This window comes from Cotesia typhae, unplaced genomic scaffold (assembly GCF_013202065.1).
Source record: "Cotesia typhae breed Kobodo isofemale line unplaced genomic scaffold, CoteBio_Ctyphae contig_5, whole genome shotgun sequence".
NCBI classification, from domain to species: domain Eukaryota; kingdom Metazoa; phylum Arthropoda; class Insecta; order Hymenoptera; family Braconidae; genus Cotesia; species Cotesia typhae.
In genome coordinates, this window is record NW_027423757.1 from 7,069,989 (window position 1) to 7,096,134 (window position 26,146).

General features: G+C 32.5%; 2 protein-coding genes across 2 annotated transcripts in view; one reads left to right on the forward strand and one right to left on the reverse strand.

Moving 5' to 3' along the window:
- The first annotated feature begins 612 nt into the window (after positions 1-612).
- On the forward strand, positions 613-5,233 carry Eif1a (eukaryotic translation initiation factor 1A). The gene is made up of 5 exons (XM_074247422.1): positions 613-772; positions 993-1,076; positions 1,169-1,405; positions 1,508-1,608; positions 1,704-5,233. Exons 1-5 carry the CDS (start codon positions 757-759, stop codon positions 1,707-1,709), a joined length of 444 nt encoding a protein of 147 aa, XP_074103523.1. The 5' UTR covers positions 613-756; the 3' UTR covers positions 1,710-5,233.
- The window catches only part of LOC141530364 (uncharacterized), a 52,755-nt gene continuing 31,756 nt past the window's right edge, over positions 5,148-26,146 (reverse strand). The window contains 7 exon segments of the mRNA XM_074247424.1: positions 5,148-5,615; positions 5,704-5,782; positions 8,128-9,078; positions 9,854-9,922; positions 10,986-15,504; positions 15,507-19,562; positions 19,565-25,074. Of these exon segments, the coding sequence (XP_074103525.1) occupies positions 5,477-5,615; positions 5,704-5,782; positions 8,128-9,078; positions 9,854-9,922; positions 10,986-15,504; positions 15,507-19,562; positions 19,565-25,074 (15,323 nt within the window). The 3' untranslated portion in view covers positions 5,148-5,476.

A 26,146-nucleotide genomic window follows, 5' to 3' on the forward strand; every position in this document is an offset into this window, starting at 1 on the left:
AAGTAAATTTCGAATGTCCATTATGAGAAAAAAAATTTTAATGATAAATTTTGATTTGATTACTTCGATTTAATTTGCGATTTATAAGTTCAAACTTTGTATTATTAGTTATTTAGATATTTTTAGTCATTTACTTTTATAATCGAACAAAAAGTTAAATTTAATGATCATACATATTTCAAAATATAAAACAGTTATAAATAATATTAGTATTAATTCTTATATTAATATTAAACATACATAAAGAATTTTCATTTTTTCTTAATAATTGTTTTAAATTTTTGTTAAAAATTTGATCACTATCACAAATTTATTTAAATGTGTAATTAATTTAAAAATCCTCACTATATTCCGAACGGCGTTGTCATTTATTTCTAGATTTTACTCACACTTACATGATGCATTGCTGCCATAACAACGTAAAAATTTAATGCACATGCGCACAATGAATGCTAAAATTTTCCAATCACACTCAAATTTTTTTTTTACATGAATCAAAAATATCATTTTTTTTTTTCATTACGAGAGAAATAAAAATTTTTTCCTATCAAAAAGGCATGAAATTCAATTAAAAAATGTATTGAAAAAATTTTAAGACATCTGAATGGCCAATGTAGTTTCTCAAGTTGGTCAATGTTCGAGGGGCGAGCCATTTTCTTCTTTCATGATTAGTCGCATGGTGTGGTAATAGTCTCTGTATATTCGCAACAGTTATTATCAATAAATTATTTATTTGGTGTCATATTTAATCTCAACATGCCGAAGAATAAGGGTAAGCAATGAAATTATACAAATTTATAATAATTGTTCATTATTTTCTCTAAAAAACCGTAAATATAATTTAATCGAAATTTTGACGCGACAATAGGGTTAGTTTTTGTCTGGTGTCAATTTTAATATATTTTGATTTCGTAAATTTTTTTTTTTGTCAAATTGTATCGAATTTAATTATCCATCAACTCTAATAATATTTAATTAAACCGTGTTTTTAGGAAAGGGAGGAAAAAATAGGAGGAGAGGAAAGAATGAAAATGAAACAGAGAAAAGAGAGTTGGTATTCAAAGAAGACGGACAAGGTAAGATTCATTGTAGCATATGTATATGTTTTTGGTCAAGGGCATTGATAAACGTAAATACAACTGAGATATATTTTTTTTTTTATTTCTAGAATATGCTCAAGTGACAAAAATGCTTGGGAACGGCCGACTCGAAGCTATGTGCTTTGATGGAGTCAAACGACTGTGTCATATTCGAGGAAAACTGCGTAAAAAAGTTTGGATCAACCAGGGTGATATTATATTGATTGGACTCAGAGATTACCAAGATGCTAAGGCTGATGTTATCTTGAAATATACCGCAGATGAAGCTAGGAATCTCAAGACCTACGGAGAATTCCCAGAAACTGGTAAAATATATTATTTTGATTGTTATTGCGAAACTTTCACTTTTATTTCACAATCATTAATTAGAAACTTTGATATTAATTGTGTTATTAATTATTTTTTAGTTCGTATTAATGACACCGTCACGTTCGTGGAAGATGGATTTGATGAAGATATTGAATTCGGTGATGAAGTTAGTAGTTCAGATGAAGATGACGTAGAAAATGTAAGATATTATTGATATTTAATTGAAATAATTTAATTGATTTGTTGAACGTTCAAAGTATTTTAATTGCTGTATACTTATCGATTTTATTTCAGATCTGATGAGTCATGAAGGAACAACAAGAAAAGTGGTAGGAAATAAAATCTGCAAAAATAGATAAGATCGGTTGAACCTCAACAATTTAATCAGGTCAAAAAATTGAATTAAATAAATAAATAAATAAATAAAAGGAAGCAAGTAAATCTTTATCTTCCAGGTGTAAAAGTAATTGTATCTATAAAATAAACTATCATTTTTTTCGTTTACTTTTTCATAAATGTCGTCTTATCTGTAAACGTACTCGAGTTATAGATGTCATGTACCTCGAAATACAATTATTTAACTTTTTTCATCTTTCTGTGAAAAATATTCGTAAATGGATATTAAAAATATGGAAACTTTATATGACAATTAATTGATTCCATTATGATTTTAATTTATTATTAATAATGTCGTAGTTAGATTGTTATTTTTTAAGTAATTATTAATTTTTTAGACTTATACGCGAAAAAAATTTTTAATTCAACTTATTGAAATATATAAAATTCTGTTAAATGCAAACGATGATCGTAATTAATTTCGATGTAACTTAAGATTAGTTGGGATTTTTGAGAAATTTTTAAATTAAATATGTAGCAAAATTGTCCAAAAAGGTGTAATTATTTATAAATACCCTCTGAATTATTGAATAATTTTAAGAGAAATTTGTGATTTTTTCATGCAAACATCCTACTAATAATAATTTTAAAAAAATATAATACAGAAAATAAGTGTTCAGTTATGTACTTTAATTTTTATAAGTTAAGAGAAAATTGTAATGTATTTTTAAGTATACTCATGTTTTCTAAAATATTTCGACAGACTTTCACAAAGACGTCATAAAACTTAAAATTCGGAAATTTATGACAGTCCAACACAAGTAATTGCCATTGTAAAATAATCCCTTTAATGACTGAGACTAACCTCCGACACAAACGGACAAAATTTTACAACCCATCTGTTTATCAGGTGTTTACCAGATTATTTTCCAACTTAGCGAATCTTCCCACGCTTCGTTTAAACAACCCTGCGTTAAATAAATAATACCCTTTCCAGGATCCTCTCATTTAACAACAATTCCCCAACCCTAGTTATTTTCCACCAACCAAAAGCTAAAATACCCTTCCTAAAAATTGCACTCTCTGACTGACGATAGTTGGACGAAAAATCGAATAAGTCAGTTACCAAAAAACCATTGACCACGCTCGCCGAGCGCCTTGCTTACTGACAAACCTATGACCAAACTTGCCGAGCATCTTATACCTGACCTTTACCTACTTATGTACCTATTAAGTGAATGTAAAGGAATCGTCAGTAATCAATAAAACAAAAACAGAAAACGAAATATTTGTGATCTTTTAATTAAAATTACAAAATTCTTGTCAAGTTAATACCATATTAATCTGCAAAAAAAAACAATAAGAAATTAAAAAATAAATATCTACCACAAGTAATTAATAAAAAATTTAAAAAGTTAATACATGTCAATAACCAACATTATTTATTTATTATCATAAGCTTTCATTATTAACTCTATCACAATTTACAATATGACATTTTACTCAAGATGTCTGTTAAACGTGAATAGTAGTGAAAGGTAAAGAAGCTGTATTAGTTTTTTTTTTATGTTCTTTGGTTGTTAGAATTATTTGCTTATAAATAAGTTAAACTGAACCGTACAAAAGTTACGAATAATTTGTTAAGTCAATACTAGTATCCAAAATATTTTAATTCAGTACAATAGAAAAAGAATAATTAAATTCGTTAAACATTCATTCGCATACAATTACCATTTCATATATAATAATTCAGTTTTTTAATTAAATAAAATTGTAGATAAAAATAGTATTTGAATACTTGTATTAACATCATCATTAATGGCAAATTACATTATATTAGTTAATGGTGAATAGATGAAGCAGATTAATATCATATACATATTTGATAGAGTTAAATGGTTGTGCCTTTGGTCCTTAGGTCAACTTTGGGCTCTAAGCAAGTATAGTAGGTACAATAATTTATAAATCTTAAACGTGCAGCCATATTTTCATCAGTACAATATGTTATTATATTTATAGAATGTATAATTCAATTGTATTAGCTAATTATTTCTTCAGCTCACCTCGTTAAATCCTTTTTCAATCTAAATATATAAATATGCTTTAATTTCTCCTATTAAACTTTTTCAACCATAAAGACAACGAAAGACTTCCTCGAAGTCTTTTATAAGTATATATAGTCTGTAGTAATTAAATAGTTTAATTATGCACTGAAAATGAAATATAATCTAATAATCAGATGATATAACTAGTAATTCTGATGAATACTATAACAACTTGGAGGAAGAAATTTTATCTGGATAATCATTGATAATTACTTAAAATTGGCGTTAATTTTATAACATTAATTTATTTAAACAAATGTTTTTTTTTTTTTATCTATTACTTTACCACATTAATTCAATTTAATTGCTTCTATGTATATATGTTATATAATAAAATTATTATTTATTAGTAGATAAATTTAAAATTCAAGAGAGAAAAAAATAATTGCCACAATCCATGATTCATATTTTTAATAATTACACTGTTCTTAGCAAAAGAAAACAGCTTTCAAAAGTTATTAATACATACAATAATTATATTTGTAAATAAATTTTTTTAACTTTAATTAAATTATAATCATAATAATAGTAATATAGATATCGCTAAGAGAATAATCATAATAATATACACAATTAAAAAAAATGTATCGAAAAGGGTATTCGATCAAGTTAAATTTACAATTGATTCATGATTGGTAAAAATATTAACGTCATATTACAGCATAATTTTAAATTTTATTTTTTTACATGATATATATTAAAAAAAAAAAAAAAATCATATCAATTGATTTACGATTTTCATTATACGACTTTATGTTTGTTAATTTTACAATATTGAAGCACATTATTCAAATATATATATTTTTTTTTTTTTTTTTTTTTTTTTTTTATAATATCGTCACTAAAAGCCGAAGCTCAAGAATCATTTAATTATTATTTATTTTTATTATTAACAGTAAGAAAAAACATTAGCATTTTTAGTAGCAAGCAATTTATGCACTTATTATAGAGATATATGAATCAATTTTCAATTTCGATTATTTAAGTGACTGCTAGGAGTGGATATTTTTTAGACATTCTATTGTTACTTTATTTATTTATCAATCACTCATTTTACTTATTTTTAAAATAATTGATATATGATTATTTAGCATTGCATGATCATAAGTTAATATTGGAAGAGTTACAACACTCTTAAATGGTCTTTAAAATAATTTCTCTGTTTTATTTTTTATAATAAATAATTTGAATAATATTTTACCAGAGTCTGACAGCAAACATGATTTAAAAAATTGTCAGAAAGCAAGAATTTTATTAATTTTTCATGTGGACGGGCTGGCATAGTGACGACTAGGTATTGAGATAGCTGGTTAACGAATTAACTTTAGCTATTCATAATTATTTAATTGTTAAAAAAAAAAAAAAAAAAAAAACAAGATAAAACTAATATAAATAATTAAACAAATAAATTTAGAGTAAGGAAAAAACATGGTCCAAAGCTAATGTATAGTTTTCATTATGTAATTTAGACATAGAGCAATATGCAATAAAAAAAATATGAATTTGTAGCGAGGAATAAATTCATATTTATATTTTCATTTAAGATTATTAAAATTTTTTCATCATTAGTTAACTTTAAAATACTAATTTATGATTTTTTAGCTAATCTTGTAGAAAAAAAAAATTTCACTGTGCTCTTCTTTCTTCTGTCATAAATTGATCAACAACTTTTTGCATTGATTCTCGAAGTTCGTCATTTCCAACCATTTCTTCAGTTCCAGGCACCGTTGTTGATGAGGTTATTACTCGTGTCGTTCTCGTTATTCTGCAATAGAAATATTAATTATCATCAGTATTTAGATTTCCTTAAATATTTAAAGACTATAAAAAAAAAATTGTAATTATTCTAATACCTTTCGTTGGTCAGTGGGTCGATTTCTGTTGTGGTAGTTTCCATGTAGGATGGTTCACTATGTTGTAAAAAGTCAGATTCTGTAGATAAATAAAAAAAAAAAATAAAAAATTAAATAATTATGATTTTAAAAATTACTTTGAAAAATTCGATCAAATTTTTAATATTTATATATTCTCTTACTTTTCTATACGCTTACATATATTGTCGCATTAAATAATAAAATATACGTTACTCTGTTAATTATTTTTTTTTTAATTTACATCATGCCCAAACAAGGGGTATAAAAAGACTAGACACATAAAAAAAAAAAAAAAAATTCACAGCATTACTAAATTCTGGCAACGAAAACTTTACTTTTCTCAGCTAACTATATTCATATAACTTTTTTCTATAATTACTTTACTATTCAATCAATTTTTTCTTTTCAAAATTAAATCTATTAATGAATTAGGCAATTATAATTTTTTTTTTAATTAACATTCAACAGAGAATTAAAATTTTTAGACATTACGCAATTTTTTAGTAATTAATTACTTGAAAATGGAAATACTATATTGAATTTTAATTGATTGGTAAAAAAAATGGGTTTATTAATACTGTTAGACGAATAATTACGTTGTGTGTTTGATTTAATCTAATCTAATTTTTAATTGATTATAAAGAAAACATTTAGTTTGGTTAATAATAAGATTTTAGTTAATCAATGTTAGATTATTCATTAAAATTTTTTTTTTCAATTTATTAAATCTATAATATTATTTATGATTATATTGAGAAGCAATCATAATTAATTTATCACGCTTACTTACTTTCAGATGATAATTAACTTAATATTAATAATTTATAGATAAATTTTATTATAACGATTCGTCTAACAATTCTGATGAATCTTTCATTCAATAATATTCTTTATTTTATCTATATCATATAAACCACCGTAACGTGAACGTTGGTCCCTCTAAACTTTAGCTTTATCTTGAAATATTTGTTCTCACAGGAGCTACAAAGGATCAAGTGGTCTCGTAAGAGTTATGAGATTATAAAAACGAGATCAATAATTAGCGTATAATAATAATAATACTATACTACAATATCATGCAAAACAAATACTATTACTGCTTGTGATGATCATTGTTTAAAAATAAATATAACATACTTTTGTAATTTATAGAAGCAAAAAAAAATATAAAAGTGCAAAGTGTTCTATGTATTATATGATATTTTATTATATATTTATATTGTTTTTACTCATGCCAGTATACATACTAAGTAGTCATGCAATTTGCTTTTTTAAAAAACAAAATATCGAAAAACTAAAGCTTGTATTTTTTTACTGTCCTACCATCATAAAATATCTTGAAATAAAATCTGGATATCTAAAATAGTAATCTGATATTTATATATTTAATCAAGGTATATTTTTTAATGAATAAAATTTCTTCTTTCGATTACATGTTTGTTGATTGAAATTATAAATATTATGATTAATGTAATTATTAATTTAAAAAACAAAATAATTATCATTGGTCGTACCCAGATTGCCTTGGGTCATGATTTGAGAGGACATGTGAGAATACTTGAGGTTCCATCAGGGCTAGATAAATTGCACATATGCCAATTAAAATAGCGGCTGCCACACTTATCCAACAAATGCAGTTGTCTTTATTAGTCTTGGTCCTTTTAAGGTCGCTTGTAGTCCCTAGAGGACAGCTTTTCACTCTCTCGGCCAATTGTGCAAAATTTTGCTCTGGTATTACCACGGTAATTATAACATATATGCTAAGTAATTATCTGATTCATTATCAAAACTGTAAATGATGTCATAAATAACAGAGATCACGATAAAACTTTTAGTTATAATTGCTGATCCCAGGATTCAGTTAATGACCAACCGTATGAATGATTGTAATTTTCCCAATGAACTTTTATCGCACGGAAAAAAAAATATATAAAATCTTTCCATGGCTTTTATTGAGGATTTTAAGCAACTAGCTGCCATTAATCACTTAGCAAATCATATTTTTATACCTTGTAAAAATAAAATCAAATCACCTAGCGATAATATAAAAATAAATCTTCTGTACAAGCTTTGTTTTTTTTCCCAAATTTTTTTTACAACCGCAATGATCACAAAAAAATCAAGGTGCAATTTTCAAAACATGCAAGAGCCGTGCAAATAAAATAAAAAAAAAAAGCATGCAGTCGATTGTGTGTTGAGCGATTGAAAAAAATGAAGCAAAATAACAGGGAGATAAAATAACAAAACAAAAAAATATTTAGGACGGCAGCGAATGAAGCTTTTTAAAATATAAATATTTATTTGCGGCTTAAGGACCAGGAGCCTGGACATGGCCTGAAGGTGAGTCGTTTTAGCAGGATATTTACATCGCTTACTTAGAACTGTTAGCTGTGAGTGAGGTACCTTGGTCGTCTTCCATAGGGGAGAGCTCTGCACCTTCGTGCAATGCAACATCAGAGCCACTGGAGCTGCCAAGTGTTCGCCTCTTGCTCATTGAACGTCTTCTTTGTCGTGGTGAGCCCTCACTATCGCTGTCGCTTGGTAAATCATGCCTCGAGTCACTGTTTTTAGTGAATCCGGCATCACATGAACCTGGTGAAGTATCCAATGAGTAATGAGTTTCCCAATTATCGTGATCGTCACGAGATCTTGTTGATGATTCCCAGGAACTCTTGGTGCTGATTGACCTTACTTCTTTTACTATACTACCAGATGCATTTTCCTCGCTCATCTGATCCTCTTTCGATCTGGATAATGGTATTCTTTCGTTAACGAAACCTTTCGAAGTCTTTACAGTGTAATTGCTGACTTCACCGAGTTGCGGAAATTTATTGAAGTCCTGTGAAACGTCCTCTAGTACTTGAGATAATTCATTGGTACTTAATATTTTTTTTATGCTATTTTGATCCACTTCAAAATTAACAACTGTTGTTACTGTTTTAGTGTAAACAATGTCTTCAGGAAAAGAGTAAGAGGCAATGGACGGATTCTCTATGATAGAATTTTGGATAGTTGCCACAACTTTATCTTTAACTATTTCTAATGATTTTTGTTTATCCACGGTAACTGGAATCATATTTTTTTGATTTGCCTCTGTAGAATCAGAAGTGGATACTCGAGGTTGCTTAACAGGTAGCTGGTCTTCGCAAATATTTCTAGATATTTTACTTAGCTTTGGTATTTTTGATTTTGGGCTCTTGGGTTTCTGATGATGCTCGTCGAGTTCAAGAGTTAACTCTGTTTTGCTGATAGATAACTTAGCAGAGTGACGTGGGGCGGGAACAGGTTGCTTTGTTGGAGCAGAAGTAGTAACATGCCTCTCTACAGTCCCATCAATCTCAGCCGAATCATGCCCTGACCCATCCAAAAGGACACGGACAAGAACAGGAACAAGGGCAATATATAAAGCACATTGATACACACTAATGAAATTTTTAACTTTTTAGCTCAATATTAAATATTAACTTTTTTATTTTTTCTTGCTTAATTGGCTTTCAAATAATTTTAAAAATAATTTTATTATTTTGTTTTGTTTTAATACACAAAAACAAAAAAATAGGGTCAGCCTTGATCAATCAATATCAAACAAAACTTTTTAGTTGGTATCAACACGAAATGAATGAATGAACTTTATCATATTTTTTTTTTTTTTCATGAAAAAGAAAATGAGACATTTATTAGATAGTGTAATATCTAAACTGATTGAATGCACTTCATTGAAACTAATGAATAAAGCTTTTATCTATAATTCTTATAGTCTAGTTTTTCTAAGTCTAATTGTTCTATTGTTAAAAAAAAATAAATTTACAAATTGTAAGAAATAATTTCGTGCTATTAATAATTATGAGTTGAAAAAAGTAATTGGTTAGATCAATGAAACGCATTCGTAAAGTATTAGTTGTGTAGTAAAAGCGTCAGCATGTGCTAACTATGGAAGATAAAGCTAAATATGACCGAGGGTACCACAAGAGTAAAAATTACTCTAACGTACTGATTTCTTCCAGCTAGTTTAGCTATTATAAATTACATATTTAAATACACAATAAAATTATTTAAATAAAAAATTAATTGCGAATGAAACAGATAAAATATATTTTTTAACTTTTATCTTATGAGCTCATTTAATTACCTGGTTTTCCTGCTGTTAAGGCCTGTTCTGCAAGAAGTTGGGCACGTTTGGCAGCTTCCTCAGTTATATCTGAAATAAACCCACAAATATAGATAAGTAATGACTTGATTCAATTTTAAATGAACATTTAAAGCAGTGATTGAAACAATGGTAAATAAGGATGAAGTGATGATAAGTTTCCTGGCCATATTCGTTTGGTTCGCATGCTTCGCTAGACCATGGTTTTCCTGTTAATGAAATTATTTAATATTTATGTACCACGCGTTAAAAAATTTTTGTTTGTGTTTTATTTTGAAATAAATAATAATTAGATATTTTTTACAATGGTCGTATTACAATGATGGGATGAGGATACAATGATAAAAAAATGATTAATGAATTAATTGGATTGTGATACCACATAGACACCACAGTGCAGTAGTTGATAAAGCTCTGTAAAATTAGTATAATAGTAAAATAAAAAATAAATTAATATTCCCTGAAAACATGCAGTTAAATTAAATAAATAATTAACATAAAAAAATCATTTATCATTTTTATGATGATAATGATTATTGCTGTTAGAACTGGAAAAAAAAAAAAAAAAAAAAAATTAAAATAGCAAATCAATTGGATTATATCACAATAAAATATGAACTTTTCTTTTGGAGTTTTAAAATTCACTAGCCGGTCAATGTTAGATTTAACTTGCAAAATGATAGAAAAATTTTTCTGTCGAGAAAAAATTTTTTTCTCAATCATTTTTCAGTTAAAATTTTCTGAAAGGCTAGTTATGCAATTCACGATATTAAATTAAATATTATTAGAATTAGATTACGCTATTAGCGTTTTAAAAAGATTTCATGATGGATTGCGGTGAATGATTAATTTTTTTTTTCTTTTGCCGGAAAATCATTAATAATTGCCGTTTCTACCCAACTCATTATGGTAGAAATGAAATAGTTATAAAATTTATAAAAAAAAAAAAATCAATCTGAATGAGTTAAAAAATAATTAAAAGCATCAAAAAAAAAGTTTAACGAAAATTAGGTTTTTTATGTTACACACAGCTGGGTATGTAATATAATATATGTATATATATATATATCTTTATCAAATATATATAATACAATCAATCATTGTTTTAAGATACCTTTAATGCTACTGTCACCGAGCTCGTCGGGGCTGGGTGGCGGGGTCGCCGCTGCCGTCCGCACAGACTTTGTTACGACTGTGGTGACGGATTGCACTGCGCGAGGCTCGAGGTGCCCTAATTTAACTAAGTCTTCATCATATACATCAAGTCTTTCTGTGGACGATGTTTTTTCCTCAATTCTAACTACCCTAACTTCTTTAACTACTTCTCTTGTTGTACTAGTAGTTTTTTGTGGAATGCACGACACAGACTTTATTCTCATATCTGAATGATCCTTTGGAATTGTTTCTCTAGCTAATTCTAATGAACTAAACGACTCTAACTTATCTTCTAAATCTGTCACTTTAACTGATTTAGAATCGGTCTCGCGGAGCGGGGAAGAAACGTCGTAACTGCCAGATAAATGCGAATCTTTTGAATCAATTTTAGTGTCCTCCCAGAACTTTTCTGTTGCGTCTTTAATATTATCAGTAACCTGATCAACTTCTTTAGTTATTTTGTGTGATACGTTCTTTGCACTTTTTACAATATTTGAAATAACTCCCTTTGATTTTCCTTTGCTTGAAGATTTCTTCGGAGATGTTCCATGGTCTATAGTACTATGAGCTGAATCCAATTCAGATACAGACTCACTGTCAGAACCACTCTTATCTAAACACAATGTCACTTTTGTTGGAGATTTTGGATGGTAAAGTGAACTATCAACGTTATCATGTAGAGTTTGCTCAAGGTTTAAATACATTTGATGCCTCATATTTTCTTCATCCTCAAGATCATCTCCAGATTTAGCACTGATTAATTTAGCGGACTTTTCTGACTCTTTAGCTTCGCGTCGAGCATATTCTGCTTTTTCTTCGTCTTCTTTTGTTTCATCCCAGAATTCTTTAACTTCTCCTGTTACTTCGTCCACCATATGTTTCGCACCTTTAATTATTCCCGAAAAAAATCCCACACTTTTATCTTTAGTTTTTTTAGCGTCTTTTTCAACATCATCGGTATTTACGTCTGACGGTTCGGTAGTTGATTTCTTCATAATTTCAATTTCTTCTATCGTGTTTTGATCTATTTCTTCTGTGGCTTTGCCAGCAAAATCTTTAATCGCTTGGTTTTGTTGTCTTCGATGTGATCGTAATTCTTTTTCCGAGTCAGATGCATGCTTCGGACTTTTTAAAATACCAAAGAACATACCACCATTTTTGTCTTTAACTTTCTTAACATCTTTTTCAGCTTTATTGTTAGTTACTTCAGCAGATGTAATTGTTGTTTCAATCGTTACTATAAGGTTATCGCCAACGATCTGGGTATTATCTTTAATTTTTTTATTCAAAGTTTCTGCTTTCATTGGTATATCGTCGACAATTTCATGAGCTGTTTTCGCAGCTGCTATTATATGTTTTTCGGTATCAAATACGGGTTTCTCTTCGATAATTTTTACGGAAAGATCAGAACTAACTGCGGCTTTGTTTGCTGTTAATGATGCATCTCGCGCACTATGAATGTCATCTTTAACGCTAGTAGCAAGATCTACAGCAACTTTATGAGCACGGGATTTCTCTGCCGTAGCTTCACATTGGGCGTCTCTTAAAAAGTCGTCAACATCATTATGCTTAACGTTCGAACCATGCTTGTTACCTTTTAAAATTCCAAAAAACATACCACTAGTTTTATCGTTCTCAGTTGTAATTTTCTCAAAACCAGCTTCGAAATTTTTAGAAATATCCGATTCAGCTTGCGATATTTTGTTTTTTGAATCGAATATTGCTTCACCAGTAACTTTAGAAACTTCGGACACAGCTTCTTTTCCTGCAGCAATCGTCCCAGCAGCTTTTTCTTTGCCATCATTCACAAGCTCACTAACACCATGTTTCGCTTTTTCTTCCTCTTCTTTAGCCTCCTTCTTTGTCTCGTCAACGAACTCTTTAACATCGTCAGCGACGTCATCGGCTGCATGTTTGACTCCCTTGAATATCCCAGAGAAAAATCCTTTACCCTTATCTTTGGCTTTTTTAGCTTCTTTCTCTGCTTTTTCCTTGGTTGATGTGGCACAGTCTACAACCGTTTCGGCTGCACCGCTTATTTTCTCTTTGATGACTTGTGAGTCTTCTTTAATTTCTTTTGCAACTGCGTCTTTTGTTTCTTTCACAGCGTCAGTGGTTTTAACTGTGGTTGCTGCTACTTTGTCGCCTACTGTTTTCACAGCATCAGACAAAGATTCTTTTTCAGCGACAACTTTGTCGTGAACTTTGATTGTTACATCTTCGATATTTTCAACAACTTGTTTAGTAGTGTCTTTGACAGCTTGTGACGTTTTATCTTTAGCATCAGACATTGCTTCACCAGTAGCTTTAACAGCTTGAGAAACAGTCTCTTTTCCGGTAGCAATCTTGTCAGCAGCCTTTTCTTTACTGTCATGTACAAGTTCACTTACAGCATGTTTTGCTTTCTCTTCCTCTTCTTCAGCTTCCTTCTTTGTCTCGTCAACGAATTCTTGAACATCGTCAGCGACTTCATCGGCTGCATGTTTGGCTCCCTTGAATATCCCAGAGAAAAATCCTTTACCTTTATCTTTGGCTTTTTTAGCTTCTTTCTCTGCTTTTTCCTTGGATGATGTGGCACTGTCTACAACCGTTTCGGCTGCACCGCTTATTTTCTCTTTGATGACTTGTGAGTCTTCTTTAATTTCTTTTGCAACTGCGTCTTTCGTTTCTTTTACAGCATCAGTGGTTTTAACTGTGGTTGCCGCTACTTTGTCTCCTACTGTTTTCACAGCGGCAGACAAAGATTCTTTTTCAGCGATAACTTTGTCGTGAACTTTATTTGTGACATCTTCAACGCCATCGGCAACTTTTTTAGTAGTATCTTTGACAGCTTGGGATGTTTTATCTTTAGCTTCAGATATTGCTTCACCAGTACCTTTAGCAGCTTGAGAAACAGCTTCTTTTCCGGCAGCAATTTTTTCAGCAGCCTTTTCATTACTGTCATGTACAAGTTCACTAACAGCATGTTTCGCTTTCTCTCCCTCTTCTTCAGCTTCCTTCTTTGTCTCATCAACAAATTCTTTAACATCTTCAGCGACTTCATCCGCTGCATGTTTGACTCCCTTGAATATACCAGAGAAGAATCCTTTACCTTTGTCTTTAGCTTTCTTAGCTTCTTTCTCTGCTTTTTCCTTGGTTGATGCGACACTGTCTACAACCGTTTCAGCGGCACTGCTCATTTTCTCTTTGACGACTTGTGAGTCTTTAATTTCTTTTGCAACTGCGTCTTTCGTTTCTTTTACAGCATCAGTGGTTTTAACTGTGGTTGCCGCTACTTTGTCTCCTACTGTTTTCACAGCGGCAGACAAAGATTCTTTTTCAGCGATAACTTTGTCGTGAACTTTATTTGTGACATCTTCAACGCCATCGGCAACTTTTTTAGTAGTATCTTTGACAGCTTGAGATGTTTTATCTTTAGCTTCAGATATTGCTTCACCAGTACCTTTAGCAGCTTGAGAAACAGCTTCTTTTCCGGCAGCAATTTTTTCAGCAGCCTTTTCATTACTGTCATGTACAAGTTCACTAACAGCATGTTTCGCTTTCTCTCCCTCTTCTTCAGCTTCCTTCTTTGTCTCATCAACGAATTCTTTAACATCTTCAGCGACTTCATCCGCTGCATGTTTTACTCCCTTAAATATACCAGAGAAGAATCCTTTACCTTTTTCTTTCGCTCTTTTGGCTTCTTTTTCTGCTTGTTCCTTGGTCATTGCGGCGCTATCTACAACCGTTTCAGCTGCACCGCTTATTTTCTCTTTGATGAGTTGTGAGTCTTCTTTAATTTCTTTTGCAACTGCGTCTTTCGTTTCTTTTACAGCGTCAGTGGTTTTAACTGTGGTTGCCGCTACTTTGTCTCCTACTGTTCTCACAGCGTCAGACAAAGATTCTTTTTCAGCGGCAACTTTGTCGTGAACTTTGTTTGTAACATCTTCGAGATTTTCAACAACTTGTTTAGTAGTATCTTTGACAGCTTGGGATGTTCTATCTTTAGCTTTAGATATTGCTTCACCAGTAACTTTAGAAACTTCGGACACAGCTTCTTTTCGGGCAGCAATCGTCCCAGCAGCTTTTTCTTTGCCATCATTCACAAGCTCACTAATACCATGTTTCGCTTTTTCTTCCTCTTCTTTAGCCTCCTTCTTTGTCTCGTCAACGAATTCTTTAACATCGTCAGCGACTTCATCGGCTGCATGTTTGGCTCCCTTGAATATCCCAGAGAAAAATCCTTTACCTTTATCTTTGGCTTTTTTAGCTTCTTTCTCTGCTTTTTCCTTGGATGATGTGGCACTGTTTACAACCGTTTCGGCTGCACCGCTTATTTTCTCGTTGATGACTTGTGAGTCTTCTTTAATTTCTTTTGCAACTGCGTCTTTCGTTTCTTTTACAGCGTCAGTGGTTTTAACTGTGGTTGCCGCTACTTTGTCTCCTACTGTTTTCACAGCGGCAGACAAAGATTCTTTTTCAGCGATAACTTTGTCGTGAACTTTATTTGTGACATCTTCAACGCCATCGGCAACTTTTTAGTAGTATCTTTGACAGCTTGGGATGTTTTATCTTTAGCTTCAGATATTGCTTCACCAGTACCTTTAGCAGCTTGAGAAACAGCTTCTTTTCCGGCAGCAATTTTTTCAGCAGCCTTTTCATTACTGTCATGTACAAGTTCACTAACAGCATGTTTCGCTTTCTCTCCCTCTTCTTCAGCTTCCTTCTTTGTCTCATCAACAAATTCTTTAACATCTTCAGCGACTTCATCCGCTGCATGTTTTACTCCCTTAAATATACCAGAGAAGAATCCTTTACCTTTTTCTTTCGCTCTTTTGGCTTCTTTTTCTGCTTGTTCCTTGGTCAATGCGGCGCTATCTACAACCGTTACAGCTGCACCGCTTATTTTCTCTTTGATGAGTTGTGAGTCTTCTTTAATTTCTTTTGCAACTGCGTCTTTCGTTTCTTTTACAGCGTCAGTGGTTTTAACTGTGGTTGCTGCTACTTTGTCTCCTACTGTTTTCACAGCGTCAGACAAAGATTCTTTTTCAGCGGCAACATTGTCGTGAACTTTGTTTGTAACATCTTCGACATTTTCAACAACTTGTTTAGTAGTGTCTTTGACAGCTTGTGATGTTTTATCTTTAGCTTCAGATATTGCTTCACTAGTGCTTTTAGCAGCTTGAGAAACAGCTTCTTTTCCAACAGAAATTTTTTCAGCAGCCTTTTCTTTACTGTCATGTACAAGTTCACTAACAGCATGTTTCGCTTTCTCTTCCTCTTCTTCAGCTTCTTTCTTTGTCTCGTCAACGAATTCTTTAACATCGTCAGCGACTTCATCGGCTGCATGTTTGGCTCCCTTGAATATCCCAGAGAAAAATCCTTTACCTTTATCTTTGGCTTTTTTAGCTTCTTTCTCTGCTTTTTCCTTGGATGATGTGGCACTGTTTACAACCGTTTCGGCTGCACCGCTTATTTTCTCGTTGATGACTTGTGAGTCTTCTTTAATTTCTTTTGCAACTGCGTCTTTCGTTTCTTTTACAGCGTCAGTGGTTTTAACTGTGGTTGCCGCTACTTTGTCTCCTACTGTTTTCACAGCGGCAGACAAAGATTCTTTTTCAGCGATAACTTTGTCGTGAACTTTATTTGTGACATCTTCAACGCCATCGGCAACTTTTTTAGTAGTATCTTTGACAGCTTGGGATGTTTTATCTTTAGCTTCAGATATTGCTTCACCAGTACCTTTAGCAGCTTGAGAAACAGCTTCTTTTCCGGCAGCAATTTTTTCAGCAGCCTTTTCATTACTGTCATGTACAAGTTCACTAACAGCATGTTTCGCTTTCTCTCCCTCTTCTTCAGCTTCCTTCTTTGTCTCATCAACAAATTCTTTAACATCTTCAGCGACTTCATCCGCTGCATGTTTTACTCCCTTAAATATACCAGAGAAGAATCCTTTACCTTTTTCTTTCGCTCTTTTGGCTTCTTTTTCTGCTTGTTCCTTGGTCAATGCGGCGCTATCTACAACCGTTACAGCTGCACCGCTTATTTTCTCTTTGATGAGTTGTGAGTCTTCTTTAATTTCTTTTGCAACTGCGTCTTTCGTTTCTTTTACAGCGTCAGTGGTTTTAACTGTGGTTGCTGCTACTTTGTCTCCTACTGTTTTCACAGCGTCAGACAAAGATTCTTTTTCAGCGGCAACATTGTCGTGAACTTTGTTTGTAACATCTTCGACATTTTCAACAACTTGTTTAGTAGTGTCTTTGACAGCTTGTGATGTTTTATCTTTAGCTTCAGATATTGCTTCACAAGTGCTTTTAGCAGCTTGAGAAACAGCTTCTTTTCCAACAGAAATTTTTTCAGCAGCCTTTTCTTTACTGTCATGTACAAGTTCACTAACAGCATGTTTCGCTTTCTCTTCCTCTTCTTCAGCTTCTTTCTTTGTCTCGTCAACGAATTCTTTAACATCGTCAGCGACTTCATCGGCTGCATGTTTGACTCCTTTGAAAATGCCAGAGAAAAATCCTTTACCTTTATCTTTGGCTTTTTTAGCTTCTTTCTCTGCTTTTTCCTTGGTTGATGTGGCACTGTCTACAACCGTTTCGGCTGCACCGCTTATTTTCTCTTTGATGAGTTGTGAGTCTTCTTTAATTTCTTTTGCAACTGCGTCTTTTGTTTCTTTTACAGCGTCCGTGGTTTTAACTGTGGTTGCCGCTGCATTGTCTCCTACTGTTTTCACAGTGGCAGACAAAGATTCTTTTTCAGCGATAACTTTGTCGGGAACTTTGTTTGTGACATCCTCAACGCCATCGGCAACTTTTTTAGTAGTATCTTTGACAGCTTGTGATGTTTTATCTGTAGCTTTAGATATTGCTTCACCAGTACCTTTAGCAACTTGAGAAACAGCTTCTTTTCCGGCAGCAATTTTTTCAGAAGCCTTTTCTTTACTGTCATGTACAAGTTCACTAACAGCATGTCTCGCTTTCTCTTCCTCTTCTTCAGCTTCTTTCTTTGTTTCATCAACAAATTCTTTAATATCTTCAGCGACTTCATCTGCTGCATGTTTGACTCCCTTGAATATCCCAGAGAAGAATCCTTTACCTTTTTCTTTCGCTCTTTTGGCTTCTTTTTCTGCTTGTTCCTTGGTCAATGCGGCGCTATCTACAACCGTTTCAGCTGCACCGCTTATTTTCTTCTTGATGACTTGTGAGTCCTCTTTAATTTCTTTTGCAACTGCGTCTTTTGTTTCTTTTAAATCGTCAGAAGTGTCAACTGCGGTAGCGGCTAATCCGTCTCTTACTGTTTTCACAGCGTCAGCCAAAGATTCTTTTTCAGCGACAACTTTGTCGTAATCTTTGTTTGCAACATCTTCAGCGCCATCGGCGACTTTTTTAGTAGTGTCTTTTACAGCTTGTGATGACTTATCTTTAGCTTTAGATATTGCTTCACTAGTAGTTTGAGAAGCCTCAGAAACTGCTTCTTTTCCGGCAGCAATTTTTTCAGCCGCCGTTTCTTTACTGTCATGTACAAGTTCACTAACAGCATGTTTCGCTTTCTCTTCCTCTTTTTCAGCTTCCTTCTTGGTTTCATCAACGAATTCTTTAATATCTTCAGCGACTTCATCCGCTGCATGTTTGACTCCCTTGAATATACCAGAGAAGAATCCTTTACCTTTGTCTTTAGCTTTCTTAGCTTCTTTCTCTGCTTTTTCCTTGGTTGATGCGACACTGTCTACAACCGTTTCAGCGGCACTGCTCATTTTCTCTTTGACGACTTGTGAGTCTTTAATTTCTTTTGCAACTGTATCTTTCCTTTCTTTTAACACGTCAGAAGACTCAACTGCGGTTGGCGCTACTTTGTCTCCTACTGTTTTCACAGCGTCAGCCAAAGATTCTTTTTCAGCGACAACTTTGTCGTAATCTTTGTTTGCAACATCTTCAGCGCCATCGGCGACTTTTTTAGTAGTGTCTTTTACAGCTTGTGATGACTTATCTTTAGCTTTAGATATTGCTTCACTAGTAGTTTGAGAAGCCTCAGAAACTGCTTCTTTTCCGGCAGCAATTTTTTCAGCCGCCGTTTCTTTACTGTCATGTACAAGTTCACTAACAGCATGTTTCGCTTTCTCTTCCTCTTTTTCAGCTTCCTTCTTGGTTTCATCAACGAATTCTTTAATATCTTCAGCGACTTCATCCGCTGCATGTTTGACTCCCTTGAATATACCAGAGAAGAATCCTTTACCTTTGTCTTTAGCTTTCTTAGCTTCTTTCTCTGCTTTTTCCTTGGTTGATGCGACACTGTCTACAACCGTTTCAGCGGCACTGCTCATTTTCTCTTTGACGACTTGTGAGTCTTTAATTTCTTTTGCAACTGTATCTTTCCTTTCTTTTAACACGTCAGAAGACTCAACTGCGGTTGGCGCTACTTTGTCTCCTACTGTTTTCACAGCGTCAGCCAAAGATTCTTTTTCAGCGACAACTTTGTCGTAATCTTTGTTTGCAACATCTTCAGCGCCATCGGCGACTTTTTTAGTAGTGTCTTTTACAGCTTGTGATGACTTATCTTTAGCTTTAGATATTGCTTCACTAGTAGTTTGAGAAGCCTCAGAAACTGCTTCTTTTCCGGCAGCAATTTTTCAGCCGCCGTTTCTTTACTGTCATGTACAAGTTCACTAACAGCATGTTTCGCTTTCTCTTCCTCTTCTTCAGCTTCCTTCTTGGTTTCATCAACGAATTCTTTAACATCTTCAGCGACTTCATCCGCTGCATGTTTGACTCCCTTGAATATACCAGAGAAGAATCCTTTACCTTTGTCTTTAGCTTTCTTAGCTTCTTTCTCTGCTTTTTCCTTGGTTGATGCGACACTGTCTACAACCGTTTCAGCTGCACCGCTTATTTTCTCTTTGATGACTTGTGAGTCTTCTTTAATTTCTTTTGCAACTGCGTCTTTTGTTTCTTTCACAGCGTCAGTGGTTTTAACTGTGGTTGCTGCTACTTTGTCGCCTACTGTTTTCACAGCATCAGACAAAGATTCTTTTTCAGCGACAACTTTGTCGTGAACTTTGTTTGTTACATCTTCGATATTTTCAACAACTTGTTTAGTAGTGTCTTTGACAGCTTGTGACGTTTTATCTTTAGCATCAGACATTGCTTCACCAGTAGCTTTAACAGCTTGAGAAACAGTCTCTTTTCCGGTAGCAATCTTGTCAGCAGCCTTTTCTTTACTGTCATGTACAAGTTCACTTACAGCATGTTTTGCTTTCTCTTCCTCTTCTTCAGCTTCCTTCTTTGTTTCATCAACGAATTCTTTAACATCTTCAGCGACTTCATCCGCTGCATGTTTGACTCCCTTGAATATACCAGAAAAGAATCCTTTACCTTTGTCTTTAGCTTTCTTAGCTTCTTTCTCTGCTTTTTCCTTGGTTGATGTGGCACTGTCTACAACCGTTTCGGCTGCACCGCTTATTTTCTCTTTGATGAGTTGTGAGTCTTCTTTAATTTCTTTTGCAACTGCGTCTTTCGTTTCTTTTACAGCGTTCGTGGTTTTAACTGTGGTTGCCGCTACATTGTCTCCTACTGTTTTCACAGCGTCCGACAAAGATTCTTTTTCAGCGACAACTTTGTCGTGAACTTTGTTTGTGACATCTTCAATGCCATCGGCAACTTTTTCAGTAGTGTCTGCGACAGTTTTGGATATTTTTTCTTGAGTCTCAGATATTGCTTCTCCAGTAGCTTTAGCAGCCTCAGAAACAGCTTCTTTTCCTGCAGCAATTTTTTCAGCAGCCTTTTCTTTGCCATCATTCACAAGTTCGCTAACAGTATTTTTCGCTTTTTCTCCCTCTTCTTCAGCTTCCTTCTTCGTCTCATCAACGAATTCTTTAACATCTTCAGCGACTTCATCCGCTGCATGCTTGACTCCTCTGAATATACCGGAGAAAAATCCTTTACCTTTGTCTTTAGCTGTTCTAGCTTCTTTCTCTGTTTTACTTCCAGTTTCCGCGATTCTATCAGCATCAGTTTCAGCCGTAGCCCTGACTTTTTTTCCAACGGGTTTCTTTTCAGTAGTATGTTTGTCCTGTGCCGTACCTTTCATGTTCTCTATACTATCAGTCGCTTTTACAGTTTTTTTAGTCTCTGGAATTCCTATATTACCTATTTTATCTTCGAGTTTCTCGTTTTTTTTGACTGCTTTTTCAACCTGATTTTTTTCTATCGTAGCTTCCTTTTTTGTATTATCTAAAAATTCTTGAACATTCCCGACAGTATTTATTGATGGTCGTTCTACTCCGTGAACCACAGACGAAAATACTCCTTTTTCTTTTTCTTGAGCTGCCATTGCTTTTTCTATATTTTCTCCCTCTGCTACACCTTCTGTTTTTTCTATAGAATCAGAAATAGCTATTTCAGTTTCTGTAATTTTATCTTCTTCGACTCTTCCATTTTCGTTATTTACTTTTCCATTGGTTTTTTTCGGTTTCTTAACACTATCACTCACCTTTTTGATGGCAATTTTACCCATTTTTTCTGATTTTTCTACCCCTTTTGTAGGTTTTTCTTGAGTGGTCTTAACTTTTCCTACTACTGTACTTTTTTCAGTAGACTTTTTATTCGTTTGATTTTTCACAGCTCCAGAATCATCAGAAATAACCTTAGATGTCTTCGATATTTTTGCTGTTATTCTATCTTTACCAGTGGGAGGATTAGTGGTTATTTTTTTCCGAATGTCTTTATTTCCGTTCGAACTTTTTTCGGCAACATTTTCAGGTTGCTCTTTTTCCAGCTTCACATCTTCTTTTGTGTCATCCCAGAATTCTTTGACGTCTCTAGTTACTTCATCAACTGCATGTTTAGCTCCTTCAATTATATCAGATACGAAACCTGTTTCTCCAGTTTTTTTAAACTCTTTTTGAGATTTTTCTTCCATGTTCTCTACAGAGACTGCTTTCGCAGTTTTGTTAGTACTTTTAACAGTTACTGTTTTAATTGTTTTCACTTTATCTTCCAATGGCTTGCTTCTGCTAGCTGTATCAGTTTTAGTTTTTGGTTTAACGTCTTTAATTTTACTCTTTGATGCTTTTATATCTTTAGCTAATTTGTCTTTACCTTCTGTTATTTTCCCTGCTACTTTACTTTTGATATCTTTAGAAGCTTTCTTGGTAACAACATCAGTTTTTTTACTTTCTTCTTGAACTTGTTCTTTCACTTCATCTCCAAATTCTTTCGCTTCGTCAGTTACTATGTCGACGCCCTGTTTAACACTCTTGACAATTTTTGTTGAATAGTTGCTTTTAGCAATATCTTCTTTATCTTTACATTCATCTTCATCTTCTTCTTTTATATCTTCATCTTTACATGCGATAATTTCTCTCTTATCTTTTTCACTTTCACTCATTGGAGCTAAAGGGTAAGGATACTCTTCCATAATAGCGGATATACTTCTGGTATCGTCTAAAAATGTTAATGTTGCAATTTTTATTCCCTCGTCTCCACTATCAAATGATACGTCAGTTGATGAACTTTTTTCTCTTGATTTACTTCTTCTTTTCAAAGTACTTTTAGGACTTTTAAATATACCAAATATTCCACCTTTTTCCGAATCTTTTTTTGAATCTGAAGAATCAGATGCAGGTGAAAGAATCGGGACATCTAACACTTCAACAACTGTAGACTCAGTATCAGTTTTGACACTATCTTTGAGAGACTTCCTTCTTGTTAAGTTGGATTCACCAATATATTCAGCTGCTTTTTTTGTATCTTCTAAAAATTTCGATGTTGCATGTCTAAGTTCTTCATCTCCACTATCAAACGAAGTTTCTTTAGAACTACTTCGATCTCTTGATCGACTCTTTATATTCTTCACTTTTGGACTTTTAAACATACTAAAGAAACTAGTTCCCTTTTGTTTTCCTTCATCAGCAGACTCTTCAAAATCTCTTGACATTCTTTTCTCAGCCTTTTCTGATTTTTCTGTATTTGGATCTTTTGTAAATACAGTTTGATTCATTTCTGAAACTTTTCGAGTGTGCCCATCACTATTTTTAGTATCATCTTCAGGTCTTGCAATAACACCAGTAGCTGCTGTAAGGACAGTTGAAGTTTTGGTAGGAGATGCTTTGATATCATAAGATGTGCTTTTTAATTTGTCAATTGGTACATCTGAATCTTCCGTGACGGAAACGAATTTTTCAATTTTCTCCATTTGAGTCTGGGAAATGATTTGTAAACCATCGTCTTGAGCTAATTTGTCGGCAACTTTCTTTGTATCATCCAAAAAAGTTTTAGTAACGATTCTCAATTCTTCATCACCACTATCAAATAACATATCTTTTGTGTCTTTGTCTTTTGACCTACTTCGTCTTTTGTCTTTTGATTTTGGACTACGGAAAATACCGAAGAAGCCACCTGACTTTTCCTTTATTTCATCGAGATTATCAATGTCTGCTTTAATGTCACTTTCAACTTGTTTAGTCTCTTTTTTAACTGTTTCTTCTGAATTTTTCATTTTATCGTTTAGCGTTTGAATTTCTCCGCTCAAACGTTTCAGGTCATTATCAATAGATTTACCAGTATTATGAATATTTTGCTTCATCTTATCAATGTCATCATCAATTTTTTTATTTCGTTTTAGTATTGAGTCAACATCGTCTTTGGACTTGTCCTCTAAACCATTGACAGACTCTTTAATATCATCATCGATTTTTTCTTTTAGATTTTTGATATCTTTCTTTGCTTTTTCTTCAATAAGTTCAAAAGATTTTTTAGCATTTTCATTATCAGAATCTACATCACTTTCAACTTTTTTCGAAGTTTTAAAAAGATTTGTGAAAAATCCGTGTTTTTCTTTGCTATCTTTAGATTCTGTTGGAACTTCTTTATTTTCTTTTTGTTTATCTGAAGATTTTTCAGTATCCAATTTCAATTCGAATTTTTCAGGTATTCGATATTCAGGAACAAAGGCTTCAGCACTTCTTCTTGAATCATACAAAAAATCTGCAGTAGCCCAAATCGGATCACGATTTGGTTCATTTTCCGGTAGTTTTTGTGGGCAAATGGCTATATATGTATCAGGATCAAAAGCAGGATAAGATGGTGATTCTTTGATTGGTTCAGCAATTTTTCTGGTATCCTCTAAAAATTCTTGAGTTGCTACTTTTATTGATTCATCGCCACTATCGAAAGAAGGATCTTGAGAATCTTTCGATTTTCCTTTCTTCAATTTTGGTCCCTTAAAGATACCAGAAAATATACCACCTTTTTCTTTTTTCTTGCTTTCTTCTTTAGTATCATCCGGTTGATTATAAACATCGTCATATACTGATTTTCTTGAATCTTCATTAATTTTTTTCGTTTTTTTATCAGTCTTATCTTCTTTACTAGCTAGTATGACTTTGTTTGTTTTTTTTGTTGACTTTTCAGCAACTTCTTTATCTTCTTTAGAAAATTTTTCTTTTTCACTCGTGCTTATATTATCAGCCGGCATCGAAACAGAGTCAACAATGACTTTGGAGATGCTTTTGGCTTGTTCCGTTGCGCGATCGATTGGAACGTTTGTGTCAAACGCAATCGTCTGCGCTTCCGGTATAGTAGTTGTTACTTTTGTAGTAACAATTTTCTCCTCAGTAATGGGTCCAGTTGTAATAGTTGTCTTCGTTACAACAACTTTACTTGATTCTTCTAATGTTGGTTGCATCACATTTACTCCAATAATAGGATCATTGATACCAAAGAAAGATGACTGTCCGGGAGATATTTCACGCACTGTTGTTGTTTTTATAAATGATCCAGAATCTGGATCACCCGTACTTGTTGTTACAATAGTTTTTGAAATTATTTTACCCTTACCACTAGAATCATCAATCATTTTGGGTTTTATTTGTTTTATAATGACCGGCTCGACAGATTCTTCCCCGCGAGTTACTGCCTCTTTAACTATAATACCTTCAACATCATGAACTAATTTATCACCATCACGAACGTCTATTGCACCTCCTGCCTCTTTACCCCCTTCTCGATAAACCCCCGATAACCCCTCCATCATTAATTTCTCCTTCTCTTTCTCAGCGTCTTGTATAACACCTGTTAATTAAGTTACAACATTTTAGGCATATCTAAAAACGTAAGAAACATTATAGACAATTTTCAGTTATTTTGTTTTAGATTTTTCTTATTTTGTTTTAATTTATGAAGTTTTAAGTTTTACGCAATTGTTACTGTATTATTTGTCATTATTGTTTAGTCAAAGCTACGTTAGCCGAATATTTCATTTACTTATTTATATTATTTTCATAAAAACTACACATTTTACGTCATTAACTATTAATTACGACAAAAACGTGAAATTAAACAACTTTTTATGTGGTTTATGTGCGTAAGTATTTGTGCTATGGAGCAGGTATCTTTTTACATTTTTCCTTTATTCAAAACATATAAGCACTTTATCTTTCTGATTCATATGTTAATAGGTAACTAAAATTTTCATGATCCTACATTTGCTCAATTTACTATGAAATAAATTCACATTTGCTTAATGTAGGAAGATAATTTTATTACAGGATATAATCATTGTTCTACTTTAGTATTTTGGATTTTTTTACATAATTAAGGGATCAGATGCAGTCATGATTTGGAGGAAAAAAAAAAAAAAAAAAAAAAAAAGATTATTTTTGCGTTTTCTTGAAGTGCGGTATTTTCAAAATATTCTCTGAAAATTTCAAGTTAATTCGATGAACAGTTTCCGAGATAAAATTATCATGAATATATTTGGAATTTATTGGGGACCCAATTTTCATCGTTAATAAAAAAATGATTAATATTTTTTATTATTTTTATTTTGTAGAATTCAAGTTCGATAATAATGTAAAATCCCTGTGTAATCATTTTTATAAAATAACTTCATGACAAAAAAAAGGAAATTATGAAAAAAACCCCTTTCTTTCAAGACTTTGATTGCATCTCACCCCTTAAATGTAAAAACAAGCTTACATCGATGTTTATTTATTGTGTTCTATCGACTTTTGCTATTAAAAATATTGGAAGAATAACTGAGTACTTTTAATCATTGTCTCTACTTTTTAGTAATTTTTGAATACTGTAGAATCTATTATGAAAATTATTTATTACAATAAATCAGAATTAATGAATAATGAAA